The sequence below is a fragment of the Sabethes cyaneus genome, chromosome 3 (genome assembly GCF_943734655.1).
Source record: "Sabethes cyaneus chromosome 3, idSabCyanKW18_F2, whole genome shotgun sequence".
Lineage (NCBI taxonomy): Eukaryota > Metazoa > Arthropoda > Insecta > Diptera > Culicidae > Sabethes > Sabethes cyaneus.
Window position 1 is genome coordinate 119,229,924 of NC_071355.1, and position 20,168 is coordinate 119,250,091.

The window sequence follows — 20,168 nt, forward strand, 5'->3', positions numbered from 1 at the left end:
GTTTGTTCGGAGCGAAAAACATAAGAGAGCTGAAAGATCGCTTGAAGCAATACGAAAAACTGAAAAGCCAGATTCGTGATAGTGGTCGTTTTAGCGCAAAACCCGCCGCGAGAGTCGAGAGAGACAAAGTTAAGAAGAACATAAAACCCTCTGGCAAGAGTGATGCTATCGAGACCACGGCCGAAGAAGTGCGATGCTACAATTGCGGCAACCTTGGACACTACGCGAACGATTGCGAAATGAAATCACGTGGGCCTAAATGTTTCGTGTGTGGTGATTTCGGACATTGTGCAAAAGAATGCAAGAAGAATGAAAAAGATCCCGAAGTAAACACTCTCAACGAAGAGATTATGCCAGTGTTACAGATTACTGTACAGAATATCGAGTTGCGTACGTTGTTCGATACCGGTAGCCGATTCAACTTAATATCCGAGAGTGCGTACAAGCTTATTGGAGAGCCGCCGCTCACCAATACTTCGATGGTATTTAGTGGCTTTGGTGCGATGAAAACGCGAGCGCGCGGTAAAATCGTTGTCGGTATATGTGTTGACTCTGAAAACTATCCGGAGATGTCTTTCTACGTCGTGCCTGCAGGTAGCATGTCGTATGACGCTATTCTGGGTATCGATGCTTTGAATCAGCTGGACGCGGAGATTAATAAGGAAGGAGTGAAGATAAATAAGAAGGAAAATGCAAACCAGTGTGATGAAGAAAGTGAACTAATGATGATTTTGGACAAAGCGCGAGGTGGTATTGATGTGGATGTTCCGTCGCGATACGTTAACACCATCAGAAGGATGATTGAAAACTACGTGCCTAAAAGTGGTGTTAAGAGCCGAGTAGAAACAAAAATCATTCTTAGTGATGACGTACCAGTGCACATAAATCCATGACGCTTTGCACCGAAGGAAAAGCATATTCTAGAGCAAACTATTGATGAATGGCTGAAGGCTGGTATAATAAAGGAAAGTGTCAGTGAATACGCAAGTCCGGTGACGCTTGCAGCTAAAAAGAACGGTTCCATTAGAGTGTGTGTGGATTACCGTCAGCTTAATCAGAAGGTCGTGAAAGATTGTTTTCCGATGAGAAACATAGAAGATCAAGTGGACAAGCTCAAAAATGCGAAAGTGTTTACCACACTCGACCTGAAGAACTCATTTTTTCATGTGCCAGTCGAAGCCTCGAGTCAAAAGTACACTAGTTTCGTAACTCATGCGGGACAATGCGAATTCTTGAAGACTCCTTTCGGATTTTGCAACAGTCCGGCAAGTTTTGGTCGGTTTGTGGCCGACGTTTTCCGTGAATTGATTCGAAGTGGCCGTTTGATGATATACGTAGATGATGCGATCGTTGCAACCGAAACCGAAGAAGAAAACATACAGTTGCTGGAAGAAGTGTTAAAAGTGGCTGCCGAAAATGGGATTCAATTCAATTGGGAGAAATTCCAATTCTTGAAAAACGAAGCGGGCTATTTGGGATACGTGATTGGTAATGGAAACTACCGTATTTCTCCTGCCAAAATCCGAGCAGTTCAACACTACCGTGAGCCTTCTAATGTTAAAGAGCTTCAACGTTTCTTGGGACTCACGAGCTACTTCCGTAAGTTTATTCCGGGGTACGCGATGATTGCTAGGCCGCTGACGTCTCTGCTGAAGAAAGATGAACAATATGAGTTCGGGGATTCTCAGCGGCAGAGCTTCGATTCGTTGAAAGAGTGTTTAGTGTCTGATCCCGTGTTAAAGATATATGACCCCAAAGCCGAGACGGAGTTGCATACCGATGCCTCCAAAGAAGGATACGGTGCCATGCTGTTACAGAAGAGTGATGATGGCAATTGGCATCCAGTGTACTATATGAGTCAGCAAACATCAAACGCAGAGAAAAATTACAGTGCGTACCATTTGAAAGTGTTGGCAGTGGTAAAGGCTGTGGAGAGATTCCGTGTTTATCTCCTAGGAATTCCGTTCAAGATCGTGACGGACTGTGCGGCGTTTCAACATACGTTGAAAGGAAAGAAGTTAGTAGCACGTGTGGCAAGGTGGGCCTTGCTTTTAGAGGAATTTACCTACACTGTGCAACATCGAGCGGAAACGAGGATGAAACACGTGGACGCACTGAGCCGAGCGCCTGTGATGCTCACATCAAGTGATCCATTAGTTGAGATGATTAGAAGTGCTCAAAAACGAGATGAAAAGTTAAAACTGATAATCGAGCTACTAAAGACTCAACCATTCGAAGACTATTTTGTGAGTGACGACTTGTTGATGAAACTGATAAACGGACGAGAGGTAATCGTAGTGCCAACTGAATTGCAAAGCAACATTATCAGAAAAGCACACGAAACTGGACATTTTGGTGCTCGAAAGCTTGAAAAAGTGATAAAACGTGACTACTATATTCCGAACCTTATCGAGAAAACGAAGAGGCAGATTGAGTGTTGCGTTAAGTGTATTTTGGCGAGCCGAAAGCGAGGAAAAGTGGATGGAATGTTAGTTCCCATTCCAAAGGGTGATGTGCCATTTGATACGTACCATGTGGATCATCTAGGTCCGATGGATGTAACCGAGAAAATGTACAAATATTTGTTTGTAGTGGTCGATGCTTTTACGAAATATACTTGGATATATCCTACCAAAACGACAAATGCCCATGAAGTTATTCAGAGATTAACGAATCAGAGTGAATTGTTCGGGAACCCACGAAGAATCGTCAGCGACAAGGGAGCAGCGTTCACTTCGAAGGACTTTAAAGATTATTGCGAAAGTCAGAACATCGAGCACATAGAAATCACCACTGGAGTGCCCCGCGGAAACGGACAGGTAGAGCGACTAAATCAGGTTATTCTGACGATGCTCACAAAACTCAGCGTAAACGATGCGACGAAGTGGTACAAACACGTTGGAAATATACAGCTATGGATTAATGCGAGTGCTCACCAAAGTACGACAGTGTCTCCGTTTGAAGCTATGTTTGGTGTACAGATGCATCATGAGAATGATATACGTTTGTGTGAATTGCTAGAAGAAATTAGGGTGGCGCAGTACGATGAACAAAGGAGCGACATTAGAGCCAAGGCCAGAGCAGCGATTGTGAGAGCACAGCATGATAAGCAACGAGCGTACAATCTGCGAGCACGAGAGGCACCTGCTTATCAGTCCGGTGATGTGGTCGCAATAAAGCGAACGCAGTTTGGTCCAGGCAGGAAATACGCGGCCGAGTATCTCGGGCCGTACAAAATAACGAATGTAAAGTGCAATAATCGATACGACGTGGAAAAGATCAGCGGAGAAGGACCGAAGAAGACCTCGACGGCAGCGAGTCATATGAAGCCGTATCGGGTCTGGGGACCAGAACCTTTGCAGGATGACCGGGTTGTAAGAACGAGAGAACCTGATACAGAGGAATAAGCCGAAGTAGTCAGTGAGCCGAGATCCACCACGAGAGTCAGACGTGTTCGCGAGCGCTGTGTGTTAATTCAATTAAATATTGTGCTTTGCAGTGATTACTGGATTTTTGGGGTTATTGTGTATCGCACTTTAGTCACATTTTAATAAAAAACAACGTTAGTTTACGTGCATTTTTATCTAACAACTAAAAACTATTAGGAATCAAAATAGAATACTTTACACAATATTAGCATGTCTGAATATTTATGTAATACAGTTAATTAATTTAAAAAAATACAAAAACGCTTTCAATAGGAATACAGAATAGGAAAATATTGAAGTTCCTAATTAAATCGGCTTCTAAATCGAAATGAAGTATATTAACACGTTTTCGGGTAAAATTTGTTAAGCGTGTTACAATTCAAAATCAAAACAAAACAAATCCAACGTCGCCAACACACGCTGTTTTATTTTGTCAATAAAATGAAATCTCATTAATCTATCTATCTCTAGATTTTGAAGTAAGTCTTTGATTTCGTAGCTTTCGCTTTGATTTCGTAGCTGATAATACTGTAATATGTAACATTTTTTGTAGGATTTATCATGGATTTGGACGAGGAGGAGGCAGACAACTCTACGGGTAGTCATGAATGCAACAGTCAAGATGAGTATATAATCGAGGCTCTCGATGAAAACTATTCCGAAGAAGATCCATTATTTGACGCTAGTTATAAGGAAAATAATGCTAAACCTGCGAAGAAGCGAAGGAAATTAGGAATCAGCATCGACTTTTGCGATCCATCCAGCAGTCAACTTGCTCTCCGTGGAGTTTTCTACAAACGGCGTTTTGTAGGAGAAACATCCGGAAGCCAGTTTTCTTCGGCAACAATTACCGGGAATTCTCTGGAAGAGATCATGCGTAGAGTTTGGAAGGTTTTGCAACCGGTATTGTATAGAGAAGTCGTTTTTGTTGATAATAACGGAGAACAGGTTCCGACATGGGCTGATAATGACCCTGATTCCTGTGCAATGAACAAATTTGTTATAATGCAAGATCAAGCCCAAAAGCGACGTCTTACTGTTGATCAGATCGATTGCAAACTGCTCGTTACGTGGAGAGGAAAAGAAATAAGAATTCATGTGCATATTTATTCGAACGCAGTATCTTGCAGATCGCTCTGGGATTTGGTTGATAAACAGCTAATTCGGTTTCAAAATGCGGACCGGTCTGGTGCACCGAACAATCAATCGTTGACTCAACTGGCTAAAGAGCTTCAAGACCTACATGGACATTACTTCACCGGGCACTCCAGCTCCTGGAGACTCTGGGCTAATTATATTCACTCGGCATCCCCACATGAAAGGGAACGTCGAATGTCTGAAATGCCCCCGATTTATTTGCTGAAATTTTTCCGTTCTGCGCCCCTGTCCGAAGCTATTAAACTGGAAACAACCCGCAGTGGATTATCTGTAGCTAATACGATCAACGATGGATTCAAGGCTGAGCTAGCAGAACTGGAAGCTGAGGCAGATCAGTTGATTATGCTTAGGCAACGAGTAAAACAGCGAATCAGTGGATTGCGGTCTCGTTCAACCGTAAATGCGACTTTAGTCTCAGCAATGTCCGAAACTCTGCGTCCGGAAGAAAGCGAACTGAGTCACACTTTGGCGGATCGGTTTGTTGACATGACTAATATTGACCACGCATAACGACAGCTGTTTTTATAATGGTTATTTTATTTGAAATAAAGTTTCATAACTGTTCATAACTGTAAGTAATTACAAGTAGTAATCATTCGAAGGCTATCTTCTCCATACTATTGGACAGACCAACAGCAGGATTAAACTGCCCTCCAGGCAAATATCCACAGTGTCGGAAAATTTTTGTGCAGTCATAAGTCGAAAATGCTGAGAAAGTCGATATAGCTACATGAGATAAATTTTCGCGACGGTTTTCCTTATATGTTTTTATCATGGATTTTTTCGTGATTCCGAATATAATCTCTATCGGGTTAAAAAAAGGGGCAGTATGGTGGTAGAAAAACCGGGAAAATCCCAATTGATCTCAAATATAGTACAATGTTCTGATCGCAATGTATGCGAGCTCCATCTAAAATCCACACAGAATTCGCTCCGGGGTACCGAAATACATTTTTGTTTTCAAGGGCAAATAGACGGAGGCACTCGAAAAATAGTTTTCTCGTAAATGTACCCTCGGTCTCAAAACTGTCCAGCATTCCCTTTTGTCCCAAAAAGCATAAAAATGACACCCTCGGGCGCCGCACGAATTCTCCCCGGAACACAAGTTTTTCTCCTTTAATTCCATAGCCACGGTTGCGTAGCATATCCCGATTGTTAATAGACACTTCATCTAAGAATACAAGATTGAACAAATCCCAATCTAATGAATTAAGTTCCCAAAAGAAACGAAATATTTCGTCCTCTCTTATTTGAATAGCACGACGTTCCAGGGCTTTCCATGTAAGGCCTTCCGAGTGCAAAATTCTGCATATGCTCGCTACGCTGATAGTCTTGTGGAATTTTCGATAAAATAAGCTGCTGCATTCATCCAAAAACAATACCGGATTATTTTGGTATTGTTGAACAATCCAGGATCTATGTTCTGCTCCGAATTTTTTATAAATCTGTTTCCGTTGATTCTCCGTTACCAAACCTGCCTCTTCGTACTGCATAATCCAGCTCGAAATGGTCGTTTTGCTCTTTCTGTAAATCACTGATAGATTCGATCTAGAGATTCTTAGGAAATAGTATCCGTATAAACAGTGGTATTTCGTATTACAGCTGGCCCGCCGATTACGAACGTTTTGCAGGATAATATTGGACATTATCTGTTAGAACAAATGTTGAGTAAATGCAAACGAAACAATTTGAATGCTTTCAGTTCTGAAAAAGATGACATTTACTTTGACAATTGTATCTGACGTTTAGCCCGCACTTATTTTCAACCTCGCACTTTCAGAGTGCGAAGTCCAGTAAGGTGCAAAATGCGGAATATCTGTTAGAACAAATGTTGAGTAAATGCAAACGAAACAATTTGAATGCTTTCAGTTCTGAAAAAGATGACATTTACTTTGACAATTGTATCTGACGTTTAGCCCGCACTTATTTTCAACCTCGCACTTTCAGAGTGCGAAGTCCAGTAAGGTGCAAAATGCGGAATATCTTTTATATTGCTTAACCATGTTTCAAATATTTCTCGTATATTAAACGTAAATAAAATGTAAAATCATTACTTAATTCAAATAAAACTTAACGTTTTTCACATGTGTGTATGTATGTATGTATGTATGTATGTATGTATGTATGTATGTATGTATGTATGTATGTATGTATGTATGTATGTATGTATGTATGTATGTATGTATGTATGTATGTATGTATGACAATTTGCAATTTTTAAATTTGCAATGAAATTCAAGAAAAGTGAGAAACATGTCAATAGTCTGAAGTTTTTGAAGTGGAATACGAACACTGAAATAAAAGAAAAGAAAAAAACTTACCGACTAAATTCCACTATTTAATATTTATTCGCGACAGATACGTATACGCTTTGAAATAAGACACTGATGAAGCCTGCACGTCGTAGGCGAACTACGTATCTGTCGCAAATAAATGTTAAATAGTGGGATTCAATCGAAAAGTTTTTTCTTTTCTGTGATTTCAGATTTCAATTGTCATTTTCTTCACTTGTTGTTACTAACAATTGTACAAGAAAAGCAAAAAGCGGAGAAAAGCAGTTAATTTAAGTATATAGGTATAGTGGTGTATAGGATCAAAATACTAGTGAGTTGATTTTTCCAAATAAATTTATACAAATTTCGTACAAATTTTGCGCATTAATAGATGCTCTTTTCAATCCATAGATACTAGAGCTTAGAAATGTTATATGAAAAATAGGAAGTAAACGTTGCACGGTAGTAACTTTGTAAGATTTGTTTTCGTTAGTGACATTTTAAAGGACAGATGTCTTATGTCATGTATCATGTTTTAATAAATAAACAAAAAATGACAAGCACTGGAAATCATATCGATCATATTTCTCATTCTCAAGCATGTTTATGGCGCAGTTTTTGTATTATTTTTCGACCTCATCTTGTTTTCCTAACCCTCTAACGTTGTAATAACGATGTGATCAAGTTAATGACTATCTTTTCATGAAAGTACATTCAAAAGAAACTTAAGTTTTGATTTTCATGCAAAAATAATTATCTGAAGGAGCGCCAGCTAAGAAAAAGTTCAATTTCTCTTTTTCATATCTAACGCTCTATTCAGTTATTTTTTCTAATTCAGATATATTGCAAAATTGAAGTCAAGCAAACTAATAGTAAAATTTTGAGATTAATCATTTTTGTGTAGATATCTTTTTTCTTCAAAAGCGAAGTATAATAATAATTTTTCTGAACTCTTGTTTTTCAAAGATGCTAACTTTTGAACGCATGGTATTATGTAATATCAAAATATCAAAAAAAAAATCTACCGTTTGGGTTAAAACTACTCAAAAAAAATATCAAAAAATCTGCTATGAACACATATTTCATATTGTCAGTTCAAAACAAGTTTCGTATGTGGCTCTGAAACCCGAAAGTTAAGGCCGACCGATTATAAAACTAAATAAGGTGTTAGGGAAGGGAAAACTATCATTAATTACTGATAGTTATCAGTAAGCAATAATATCACTAAGTATCAGTAAGGTTTCGCAGTTATTGATGCTTACTGATACAGTTACGTCGTCCCGAAAAATCATTTGGATTAAAGTTAATGGTTGGTAGTTGCGTACGATAGACGAGAGTGACACAATATGTCGTCGTTGTAGTCAGCAGCTTCGAGCCGGGGTGGGTGGCTCGTGCTGTTTCAAGCAGACGTCTCTATTCAACTCGATCTAGGGTTATTCGTCACAAATTTAACAGGCGTCTCAAAAGTCATAAATCACTTTCGACTTGGTCAAGCCATCTTGTATGTTGAGTCTTCGTGTTTCCGGTGCCGGTGCCGGTGGGGTTGCTGAAAAGAACTGTTGTCGTTGCTCTGCCGTCCGGCATCCTTACGACGTGCCCGGCCCACCGTAGCCTACCGACTTTCGTCAGATGTAGATGAGAGTGTCTGGGATTCTCAAGCAGTAAAAGTATGTCGTGATTTATATATTTCTACCCTTGATGCAAATCATGCCTCTCGTTTCGATACCCGCTGGTCGGAACACCGCCTCAAGAGTGATGTTGAACAGTATACTGGATAAGTTGTCACCTTGCCCCAACCCTCACCACGTCTCGAAGGGACTCGAGTGTGTCCCCGAGACGTGCGAAACACATTACTCGCTCTAATGTAGCTCTGATTAGTCGCGACAGTTTATCCGGAAAACCGGTTTCGTGCATTATGTGCCATAGCTGGTCTCGATAGACTGTGTCGTATGTTGCTTTGAAATCAATAAAGATGTGATGCAAGGACACGATGTACCCTTAACATTTCTGCAAGATCTGTCGGATGGTAAAAATCTGGCCGGTAGTTGCGCGAGACCCCAGGAAGTCCACCTGATAAATTACAATGTAAAGTTACAAAAAATAATGCCGGTATTACAATTTCCTAGTTTTTTTGCTACAATGCCGTGATGGGTAAAATTACTGATATTTACTGATAGTTATCAGTAACGTACTGAAACTACTGATAATTATCAGTAACGATTTTTAATGATAGTTCCCATCCCTATAAGGTGTTCATCAAATAACTTAAATGACGCTTACAAGTATTTACGCACCCAAGGAAAGAAAATAGAATTATTCTACGCAATACGTTGTGAATTTTACTGGCAAATAAGGATTTTGAGGAATACGCAACGGATATTTAAAAATATAGTCAAGTTAATTATAGATGTTCCTGCGAAATTAAATAATAATTATTGTGGCAGTAGAAAGGCTAGGTCACGCCGCTAGGTTGATTAATTCGGGTTTTTGACGTAGGACTACGTCTTTGTTTACTATACTGGGACTGGGTAGCACTTTGTAAAAACGAGAAATAGAAGTGTAATGTTTGAATGAAATATTTCAAACGCTCATAGCTACTATACTACTGAACGAAACATAACAGTTAATATGTCGTTGGATAGATAAAATGTCCAGCAGTTTTATAGTAACATGCTAATAATAATTTTTTATACGCTAAATAGTGAAAATGTGTGTAAAGTTTGAAGGTCGAATTTTCCCATACATTTCCCTTGTGATCACCTAGCTTCACAGGCACGGACGGCAATTAGATACACCAAAGGATTTGGATCCAAATGATAACCTTTGAGACCACTTTGTAAGCCTCACCCCTTTTCCAATCCAATTGGCAACATCGATGGCTATTGACGGCAACACCGACCCCGAAGACAAGTGGAATCAGCGGGCAATGGCCAACGTGAATCCCACACGATGCACTTTACGTTACATTTTGCATTATCCCCATCGCAGACATGCGAAATTGTTCGATAGCTTGCTCAATCAGTGTCGGACAATCATTTAAGCAGCAGTAGCCGATATGGTTTCCTCCACCACCTACACTAGCTTACAAGCAGCAGCGGCAGTGCCTATAAAATGGTACTCTTGGTTTGCCGTCTGCTCATTCATCGCACAATCGCACTGACGGACGGTCAGTATTTACCATCGACGGCTATTGGTGGCGAAAGCAACGGCATTTGGCGGCAACACAAGCGATCGGAGGCAACACCGATAGCAATTGAGAGGTAAAAACGATAGCATTTTGGCGGCAATTGGAGGCAAATCCAAGGACTTTTGCGGCAATTAATGTCATCTTCGATGACAATACGAGGCAAACCCAATAGCATTTTGGCGGTAATTTTCGCAAACCAACACTGAAGGCAAATGGAAACGGATCGACTGACGGGCAGCAAATTTAGCAGTAGGCCGTTGTGGTCTTAAACAGTTCTTATAAGAACTATAGTAATTGAAGAATGCATAGATTTTTCTACACTTTCTAAATGATTAACGTTCCATTCGGATAATTATTTGAGCAGCAGCAGCAGCCGATTTGGTTTCTCCCATACCTACACTAGCTTACAAGTAGCAACAGCAGTGCCAGTGACTATAAAATCGCACACTAGGTTCACCGTCTGCTCATTTACCGCACGATCGCACTGACGGACGGTCAGTATTTTGATAAAACTAATCCATTTCTACTTTACAGTGATTTGGTATTTCCTATCACTCCTGTATTAGCGGGCAACCATCATCCTAGAGTCTAAAGGATCGAATAGCGACATCCATCTATATATTGGCAACAGTAATTATAGTACTGATTTTTAAGAAGTGCTATCAGCTTAAACATAGTTCTTTTCAGGGCCACCAAACAATTTCAAACGGTTTTTTCAAAACCACCATTGATTCAATGAAGAATTAAATCCGAATATTTCGCTCTTCTTTTACAAATAAACACTCAAACAATGATACTCACAAATACTCAAATATGCATATGCCAGAAATGCAGTTTACATTAGTCTTTGATTTAATGATCAGACATAAAGTTATACTTCATCGATTAAAACATGTTATCAATATAATGAGTATTATGTGACACAGTCCTACGTCACCCTTTCGTACAACCCTTAGGGCTGTATACCTTGTAGTTTTTTTGTTAGATTATAGTCACTTTAACAGATTGAGTCATTCGTGACTTCTGCGGGGTTGGGATTTGAAGCCGGGTCCTCGGCGTGAGAGGCGTGAATGCTACACCGGGACTGGCCCCGCTGATACTAGATGTCACTACAATATATAGTCACACCATTATATGTAATGTAATTATAAAATTAAATTATGCATATTTATTCCTGCAGCTCGAAATATCTGGTAATACTATCAGTATGATTGATGACCTAAAACATTCTGCCAATATATACAACTGCGGTCATCAACAACACTCAAAAGAAATTCAGCATCGTTTTGATGAAGATAATGAGATTGATCCATGTAAAGCGGGTTACGGTGGTTTCCATTGCGATATCATAACTAACATTTGCCTAGCGCATAAACCATGCCAAAACGGAGGGCGTTGTTATACAAAGTCAACTGGCCAACATTATACATGTGAATGTTACTCAGGATTTCTTGGTCGCAATTGTGAATATGTCTACGCAACCAATATAGGATCACAATTTCGTGGAAATGGCTTTGTCGAAATTAATCCCAAATCCCTTGTGGACGGCTCTAACCAATATGAAACTAAACTGGCTGTAATGTTTAGCACTAATAGTTATAACGGAATGATACTATGGTATGGACAGCGCAACGAGGATAGCTTTTCTGGCAATGATTATATTTCATTATCGGTTCATGAGGGATTTTTAGAATTTGGCATGCGATTGGATGGTGAAGAAGCTATTCTTCGTAATAATGATGTTTTTGTCGCCGATGGTGAACAACATGTAGCAGTAATAACGCGTGAAGCTAATCGCAACAGGCTGGAAGTTGATCACTTTCCGTCACACGGTGAAACTAGACCAACTGGAAAGCAAGAAATTAATCTCCCAGGAAATGTCTACATTGGTAAGTTTACGTTTATGTTAGGAAAGATTATATAACTAATGATAATTACTTTATTGTAGGTGGTGCTCCTGATCTAAACCGCTTCACTGGCGAACGCTTCAATGAAAACTTCAAAGGTTGTGTTTACATTATAGAAAATCTGAATACATCTACAGCTGTACCACTTCAAGACTTCGCCGTTCGCACTGTAAACGTTGATATTTGTGATGAGTAAGTATATATTTTAATTGATCTTTTACTTATTGCAACTATCAATCAATCAATTTATTAATTTTCTAATAGCTATATTTGTTTTCTTTTCGCATAACGTCCGGATTGCGGGTAAAATTTATCGTCAAATAAAATTTGAAAAGCCCAAAATGGATAATACCGTCGTTGCTTTATCCTGACGTCGAAGATACAATCGATGGTTCAATAGGATTTGATAAAGTGGAACAACCTCCTTCAGTTCATATAATATACCCCAGACCATACAATAGCGCAAAACATTTTTTCGTCTCTACTGCATGGACTATAGCTGTAGTCTGGACATGCCGGAGTAGATTTGTTAAATGAGATGTAAAAAATTGAACTCAGAGATTAGGAAAATTGTGATTATTGCCTTGGATAGAAAGCAATCAAATAATTTCAAAAGCTGTTTGAGACGTTGCAACAATATATTTACACAAAGATTTTTTATGAAGAATTAACGTTACATATTAATTTACAGAATTGCATAAAAACCATGTTAGTTCGCAAATTTAGCAAACATGATTTCTCAAACTATTTAAAGTAAAGACCAACTGTACATCAACGTTGCAAATTCACCTAGAAATAAAAAGCTGCACGGAATATTTGCTTTCAGTACGATTAAGTGCGATTAAAACCGCCTGAATTGAATAAATACCCAAAATCAAAAAAATAACTAAGGTACCCCGGGGCAAGTAGGACTTAAAAATTGAATAGTTAGAGTTTATTCGACTGTGTAATCTACACTTATGATAATTTTAAAATTCTAGCGGCACAGAAACTCTTCAGTGGTATCACTACGAAGGTTTAATTACAAAGAAGGACTATCAATTTACATAAAATGAATCTGAAGAGAATTTCTCAAAATCATGCCGACCTATGTTCAAATTTGATTCTTCTTCTTCTTCTTCTTCAGCATTGAGCCGGAGCGGCTCGTGCTGTTTCAAGCACTCGTCTCCATTCAACTCGGTCTTGGGCCACCCGTCGCCAATTTCCTAGTCGTCTCAGAAGTCCCAAATCGCTTTCGACCTGGTCGAGCCATCGTGCACGCTCCCCTGTTCCTGGTGCCGATAGGGCTGTTAAAGAGGACTATTTATGTCGTCTGATTTCTCAAAGTATTTAAAGTAAAGACCAACTGTACATCAACGTTGCAAATTCACCTAGAAATAAAAAGCTGCACTGAATACTTGCTTTCAGTACGATTAAGTGCGATTAAAACCGACTAAATTGAATAAATACCCAAAATCAAAAACATAACTAAGATACCCCGGGGCAAGTAGGACTTAAAAATTGAATAGTTAGAGTTTATTCAACTGTGTAATCTACATTTATGATAATTTTAAAATTCTAGCGGCACAGAAACTCTTCAGTGGTATCACTTCGAAGGTTTAATTACAAAGAAGGACTATCGATTTACATAAAATGAATCTGAAGAGAATTTCTCAAAATCATGCCGACCTATGTTCAAATTTGATTCTTCTTCTTCTTCAGCATTGAGCCGGGGCGGCTCGTGCTGTTTCAAGCACTCGTCCCCATTCAACTCGGTCTTGGGCCACTCGTCGCCAATTTCCTAGTCGTCCCAGAAGTCCCAAATCGCTTTCGACCTGGTCGAGCCATCGTGCACGTTCCCCTGTTCCTGGTGCCGATAGGGCTGTTGAAGAGGACTATTTTCGTATTTCCCCTCGAACACGGCAAGGGCGCGTATGTCCTCCGTGAGCCGCGTCACGGCTTCAAGTCCATAAAGAACTACCGATCTAATAAGGGTTTTGTACATTGTAAGCTTCGTGCGGCGGCGTATGCTTCCTAATCGTAGCGTTTTACGAAGGACAAACTAGGCCCGATTTCCCGCTAGGATGCACCGCTGGATCTCCTTACTAGTGTTGTTGTCCGCGGTCACCAGCGATCCCAAATAGACGAACTCCTCTACCACTTCTAGTTCGTCGCCGTCAACGGCTGCCGTCCGTGGGACACGCGCGTTTGTTTCCTTTGAGCCTCTTCCTTTCATGTATTTGGTCCTCGACGCATTTATTTTTAGCCCAATTCTCCTAGACTCCGCTTTCAGTCTGACGTAGATTACCTCCGCCGTCGTCAATTTCCTGGCTATGATATCGAAGTCATCTGCAAAGCCTAGAAGTTGGCTACCCTTGGTGAAAATCGTGCCTCTCGTTTCGATGCCCGTTCATCGGATCACCCGCTCAAGAGCGATGTTTCTTTATTTCTTTATTTCTTTATTTTTTTATTTCTTCAACATCATCTGACATTGCTGTCTTGATGAGAGAACGATGGGGAAAAGCCTTTGTATATGAACCTGGCAACAGGCTCACATACAACGCGTAAAAACCCCACATCTTTTAACATAATACAACAAAATTTACGGAAGACATTAATCTAACAGATATAATATAACAAATATGTGTCCTTCCGCCTTGAGCTGCTATCCACTCCTAACTGAAGATTCCAAAGAGCGTCGTTTCAATATGTTTTTGAAAGCCGATGCCGAGATAGTGTAGTCGAAAAGATCGTAGGCTTCGTTGAACTGACGAGAGATCGAGATAATCTGTTCGTTACGTCCGTAGTCCGTTCTCCGGAACTCCAGTCTCAGCAGGTCTCTCCGGCGTAAAGAGATTGATGGCACGTTGAAATTTAATGTGTTTAGAATGTTAGGTGCATCAATGGCGCTCAACAACAGTTTTCCGGCAAATATTGCTCTGATGGAGTCACGTCTGCTGCGTAGAGTAACTATTCCTAGCAATCTACACCGGACATCGTATGAAGGCATGTTGGCTACGTTATTCCACGGAAGCAGTCTGAGGGCAAATCTTGTGAACTTCTTCTGGACAGCTTCAATTCGAGCAATCCAAAGGTCCATATAGGGACTCCATATTAGACAACCAGTCTCGAGGGATGATCGCACAGGCGAGAAATATAATGATCGCAAGCTGTGTGGATCCGTGAAGTCTTTCGTTGTCCGCATGATGAATCCTAGATTGCGATTTGCTTTTGTAATCATACTAGAATAATGATCGCGAAAAGTGAGACGCGTATCCAAGATGACTCCCAGATCCTTCACAGTATCTACACGCTCTAGCTGAGTACCACAGATGTGGTAATTCCATGTGATCGGTGCGGTTTTACGGCTAAACGAAATTATAGAACATTTTTGAGCGCTAATCGTCATGCGATTTCTCAGGCACCAGTCTTGAAAATAATCGATCATCCGCTGAAGTTCCTTGCAGTCCTCAACGCTCCGTATAGTGATGTATATCTTCAGATCGTCAGCATACACCAGGCGTAGTCCAGATGGAAGCAAGTAGCATATGTCATTGAAGAATATCGAGAATAATAGTGGTCCGAGGTCACTTCCTTGAGGAACTCCAGAACTGTTTGTGAAATAATCAGATTGCACGGTAGCGAGCTTGACGCAAAGACGACGATTTATCAGGTATGATTCCAGCCAATGTGTAAGGAAAGGTGGAGCACCTAGTCGGTCCATTTTCGCAATCAGTATTCGATGGTCTACACGGTCGAAAGCTGCCTTTAAATCAGTGTATACTGTGTCTATTTGATTACCGTTTTCAATATTTGTCAGGCAATGCGACGTAAATTGAACAAGATTTGTGTCAATAGATCGCCCAGGAAAGAATCCATGTTGATCCGTGGAAATATATGATTTGGAAGCACAAAACAGGACATCTCCAACGAGAATTTCGAGTAGTTTGGAACCTGCACAAAGCGATGTGATCCCGCGATAGTTGGCCACGTTACGTTTGTCTCCTTTTTTATGGACAGGGAACATGAACGATTCTTTCCATTGCGTAGGGAATGTAGACTCTTCTATAGAACGATTACAAATAACGGTGAGTGGCACACTCAGGGATTCAGCGCATTTTATTAGGATCAGAGACGGAATGCCATCAGGACCTACAGCAGTAGACGACTTCATTTTCTTGATTGCTGACAAGATGTCTTGTTGCGAGAATCTGAAGTTGCCAATGTCCAAGACGTCACGAGGGACATTCACCAAAGCATTATCAATCAGGCGAGTGGGAATCGACTCCTGGAGAAAAACATCAGCAAAGTGTTTTGCAAATAAATTGCACATTTTTTCACGAGTATCGGCTTCTTCAGTGTTGAGGAAGACAGTTGTTGGTAAACCATTATCCTTTCTCTTCTGATTCATGAATGACCAAAAACCTTTTGGGTATCGCTTGAGATTTGATTCAATATGCCTTGTGTACCTTACATAGAGCAATTTGTTGTACGACCTGTATCTGCGGCTAGCGATGTTGAATGTTTGTTTTGAGATAGGAGTCCTCATGTTAGCGTAGTGTTTTAATGCCTTGGCTTTACGACGTTTCAGTGTCCGTAAAAAGAAATTGGACCATGGTGGTTTTCTTCGAGGAAGAGGAGCTGGGACGTAGTCACAAAATAATTGGTTTAGAGTACTGACAAGCAGTTCAACAGCGCCGTCGACGTTTTGTACATTCGAGAGAGGGCTCCAATCGACATTGGCAAGAACAAAATTGAGAGCATCAAAGTCTGTCCTGTTGAAGTCAAATTCATTGATGCAGTCAACTTCTTCATACCGGAAAGGTTTATTACACGTCAATGAGACAGTAAGGGCTGGGTGACTGGGATCCAGGCCTATTAAAGGATCGTCTACAGCAAGAACTGTGCACTTTTGGGTGGCATCGGCATTGATTAAGACAAGATCCAGGATGCGATCACGAGAGTTTGTGATATGGTTCATCTGATTCATGTCTAGCATGGCAAATCCATCAAGAAGGTGCTTGAGAAAAACTAGAGCAATATGTATCTGCGTACAAATATCCTGAAGGTGCGGTTGACCATACAAGTCCAGGCTGGTTATAATCTCCCAAGAGAAGATGGTAATCGCAGGATTGCAGAGAATCGTTAATATCCTGAGCAGAACGCAGATGTTTCTCCAAGGTTCTAACATCACTGGAGATATCCGGAGATAGATAGGCGGCACCAATAGTAATCGCACAGCCCTCTATAAAAATATTCACCCAAAGATGCTCAATCGAACTGTCAATAGGAATTGTAGATAAAGCTGAGCCAAGGCGGTTAGTAACAGCGATGATTACACCACCGCCTCTTTTTTTCGTAGATGAATCGGCATTGCGATCATTACGATACACTGTAAATCGGTTTCCAAATAGCTGTGGAGAGCAGAAATGGTCGTTCAGCCACGACTCAGTGATAACAATGACGTCATAGTTAGACTCCGAAGCAGCAAGAAAGAAGTCGTCAACTTTGGTTCGTAATCCACTAGTATTTTGATAGTACACGGTGAGGTAGCTCTCGTTAAACAGTGCCGGAATTGAGACTGGCAGCTTCAGTGTTGTTTCCGGGATGCAGGAGGCCGGAAGTAATCCGGTCGGACGGGTCTGGAGAGTAGAAACTCTATCAAACAGTGCAGAGTCTGACCCCGCTTCGGCGGGACATATACTTGTAGAATTACCTGGAAAAACTGGTACCCGGGATGTCATCAGGTTATACACTGGTTGCTAGCTGTTATAGTTGATACGTTGTTTTGCTAATTTAAGCCGTTTTTTATGAAGCGGGCAGCTGTGACTCCAAGCAGCATGGCCAACGTCGAGTGGTTCATCATTCTGCTCGCGTAGACGGTTTTGCTCCTTGCAATTGATGCAAACTTCGGTTTGCGATGGGCAATCACGAACGTTGTGCTCTCCTGAACATTTGGGGCAGCAGAAAGCGTTTTGACAGGAAAATGATTTGTGACCGAATTGCGAGCATTTAAAGCAGCGCATTGCGTCGACGACTTCGTAGATCTGGCATCGTTCCCATCCGATGTAGACCGACCGTGACTTAATTAGTGTATCAAAGGCAACTGCATTGCATTCGAAGAAGGCAGTAAATGTTTTACCAGAGGCGTTGTTCGCTTCATTTACTCTCAGCAGAGGACAAAAATTGACGACATCTTTTTGACAACACGTGACTGCAACTTCGACATCATCATCCTGACTGAGACCGGACTAGATGACCGCATCAACTCGTTGCAGCTTTTTGGGGATTCTTACAACGTGTTTCGGTGTGATCGCAGCCAGCTAAATAGTAACAAGAGTCGTTTCGGTGGAGTACTAATCGCAGTTTCAAATGAAGACAATAGTTCAATCATCGAGCCAGCGTATGGTCGTTGCTTAGAGCAAATATGTGTTAGTGCTACAGTTCGGGGGAAAAAATTGTTGATATGCGGTTTGTACCTTCCACCAGATAGACGCGATGACATGGATGCCATTGAAAAGCATATTTCATCGGTTTCTGATCTGTGTCGCAAATGTTTAAATGATGAAATAGTTCTGGTATGCGGTGATTATAACCAGCCACGCATTTGTTGGACTGATGGGCCGGATGGAGCACAAATTGCCGTCAGTTCTAATCTCACTAATGCAAGCGCAGCACTTATTGACGGTATGGATTTTTTAAATCTTCACCAAACAAATTTGCACAGAAATCATCTCGGCCATGTGCTCGACCTAGTTTTTTGTTCTTTGGAACAACAGCTTGTTACTGATGTCTGCGTCGCCCCACTGCTACCCGTTGATCCACACCATCCGCCTTTAACATTGTCAATGGAAGTGGCTGCAATGAATAACTGCTCTCCGCTGGTTTGCACTGCGAATAGATCTACTGCTTTGAACTATCGCAAAATGGACTTTAACGACGTTGACGATATGGCAACTTACTTTTGCGACACTTTACGACAGTGGTTGGACACAAATTTACCTGTTGCAAAAAGGCCTGTTTCCCCTCCGTGGTCCTCCCCTCATCTTCGTGAGTTGAAACGAGAGCGCAACTTTTGGCAGCGTAAACACCGTTTTTGGAAGACTGCAATGGCAAAACAGAATTTCAAACGATCGAGTGATGCTTATCGACGTTTAAATGCTACATTGTACAAATCCTACATTATGCGGGTTCAAATTGACCTTCGCAGAAATCCAAAAAGTTTTTGGAATTTTGTTAAATCGAAACGAAAACATTCTGCTACCCCTTCTAATGTATTTCTCGATGACGCTGAAGCAAATAGTATTTTGGAATCGTGTGAACTATTCGCGAAATTTTTTGCGTCGGTTTTTGCTGAAAAATCTGCATCTGATTCGGAGGTTGTCGTCGCATCTGCTGATGTTCCTGCTGATTTAGTGGATATAAACACATTCGAAATAACCTCCGATTCCGATGATTCTGTCAGCTGCCAAGAAAATGAAACGATCAAGTTGCCCTGGACCCGATGGAATTCCGGCTCTAGTCTTCGCCCGTTGTGCACTTGCGTTAGTGGATCCGTTGTGCCAGATATTCAACAAATCATTTAGGGACGGAAAATTTCCGACGATCTGGAAGCAGTCATTCATGTTCCCGGTGTTTAAAAGTGGCGACCGTCGGAACGTTCGAAACTATCGTGGTATCACTAGTCTTTCTGCTGCGTCCAAGCTATTTGAAATAGTAGTGAGCAATTTTCTTCTTGCTAGAACAAAATGCTATATCTCTACCGACCAACATGGATTTATGCCTGGTCGATCCGTAAGCACAAACCTATTGGAGTTCACATCTACTTGTATATCACATATGGAACAAAAGGCACAAATTGATGTGATCTACACGGACTTGAAGGCTGCGTTCGATCGTATTGACCATAAAATACTGCTGCAGAAAATTTCACGACTTGGTGCATCTCAGAACTTTACGAAATGGCTCAGTTCCTACCTATGTGGTAGAGTCCTATGCGTGCAGCTCGACTCTTGCTTCTCTTCCCAGTTTACTAACTTGTCGGGTGTACCACAAGGTAGCAACATGGGACCGCTTCTGTTTTTTCTGTTTGTGAACGATATTGCTTCGCTGCTTGGAGTTGGATGCAAGCTAATGTATGCTGACGATTTGAAATTATATTCAGCAGTTCGTTCCATAGACGATTGTATCCGGCTTCAAAGGCTCTTGGATGTGTTTGTTGATTGGTGCAAGAAAA

At 40.9% G+C, this 20,168-nt stretch overlaps 1 protein-coding gene across 8 annotated transcripts in view; it reads left to right on the forward strand.

Annotated features, from left to right (window-relative positions):
• The window catches only part of LOC128742843 (basement membrane-specific heparan sulfate proteoglycan core protein), a 1,551,467-nt gene that overhangs the window by 1,471,862 nt on the left and 59,437 nt on the right, over window positions 1–20,168 (forward strand). For all 8 annotated transcript variants that reach the window (XM_053839324.1, XM_053839321.1, XM_053839325.1 and 5 more), the window contains 2 exons: window positions 11,227–11,935; window positions 11,995–12,145. In XM_053839324.1, the coding sequence (XP_053695299.1) occupies window positions 11,227–11,935; window positions 11,995–12,145 (860 nt within the window). The remainder of the gene's footprint in view (window positions 1–11,226; window positions 11,936–11,994; window positions 12,146–20,168) is intronic.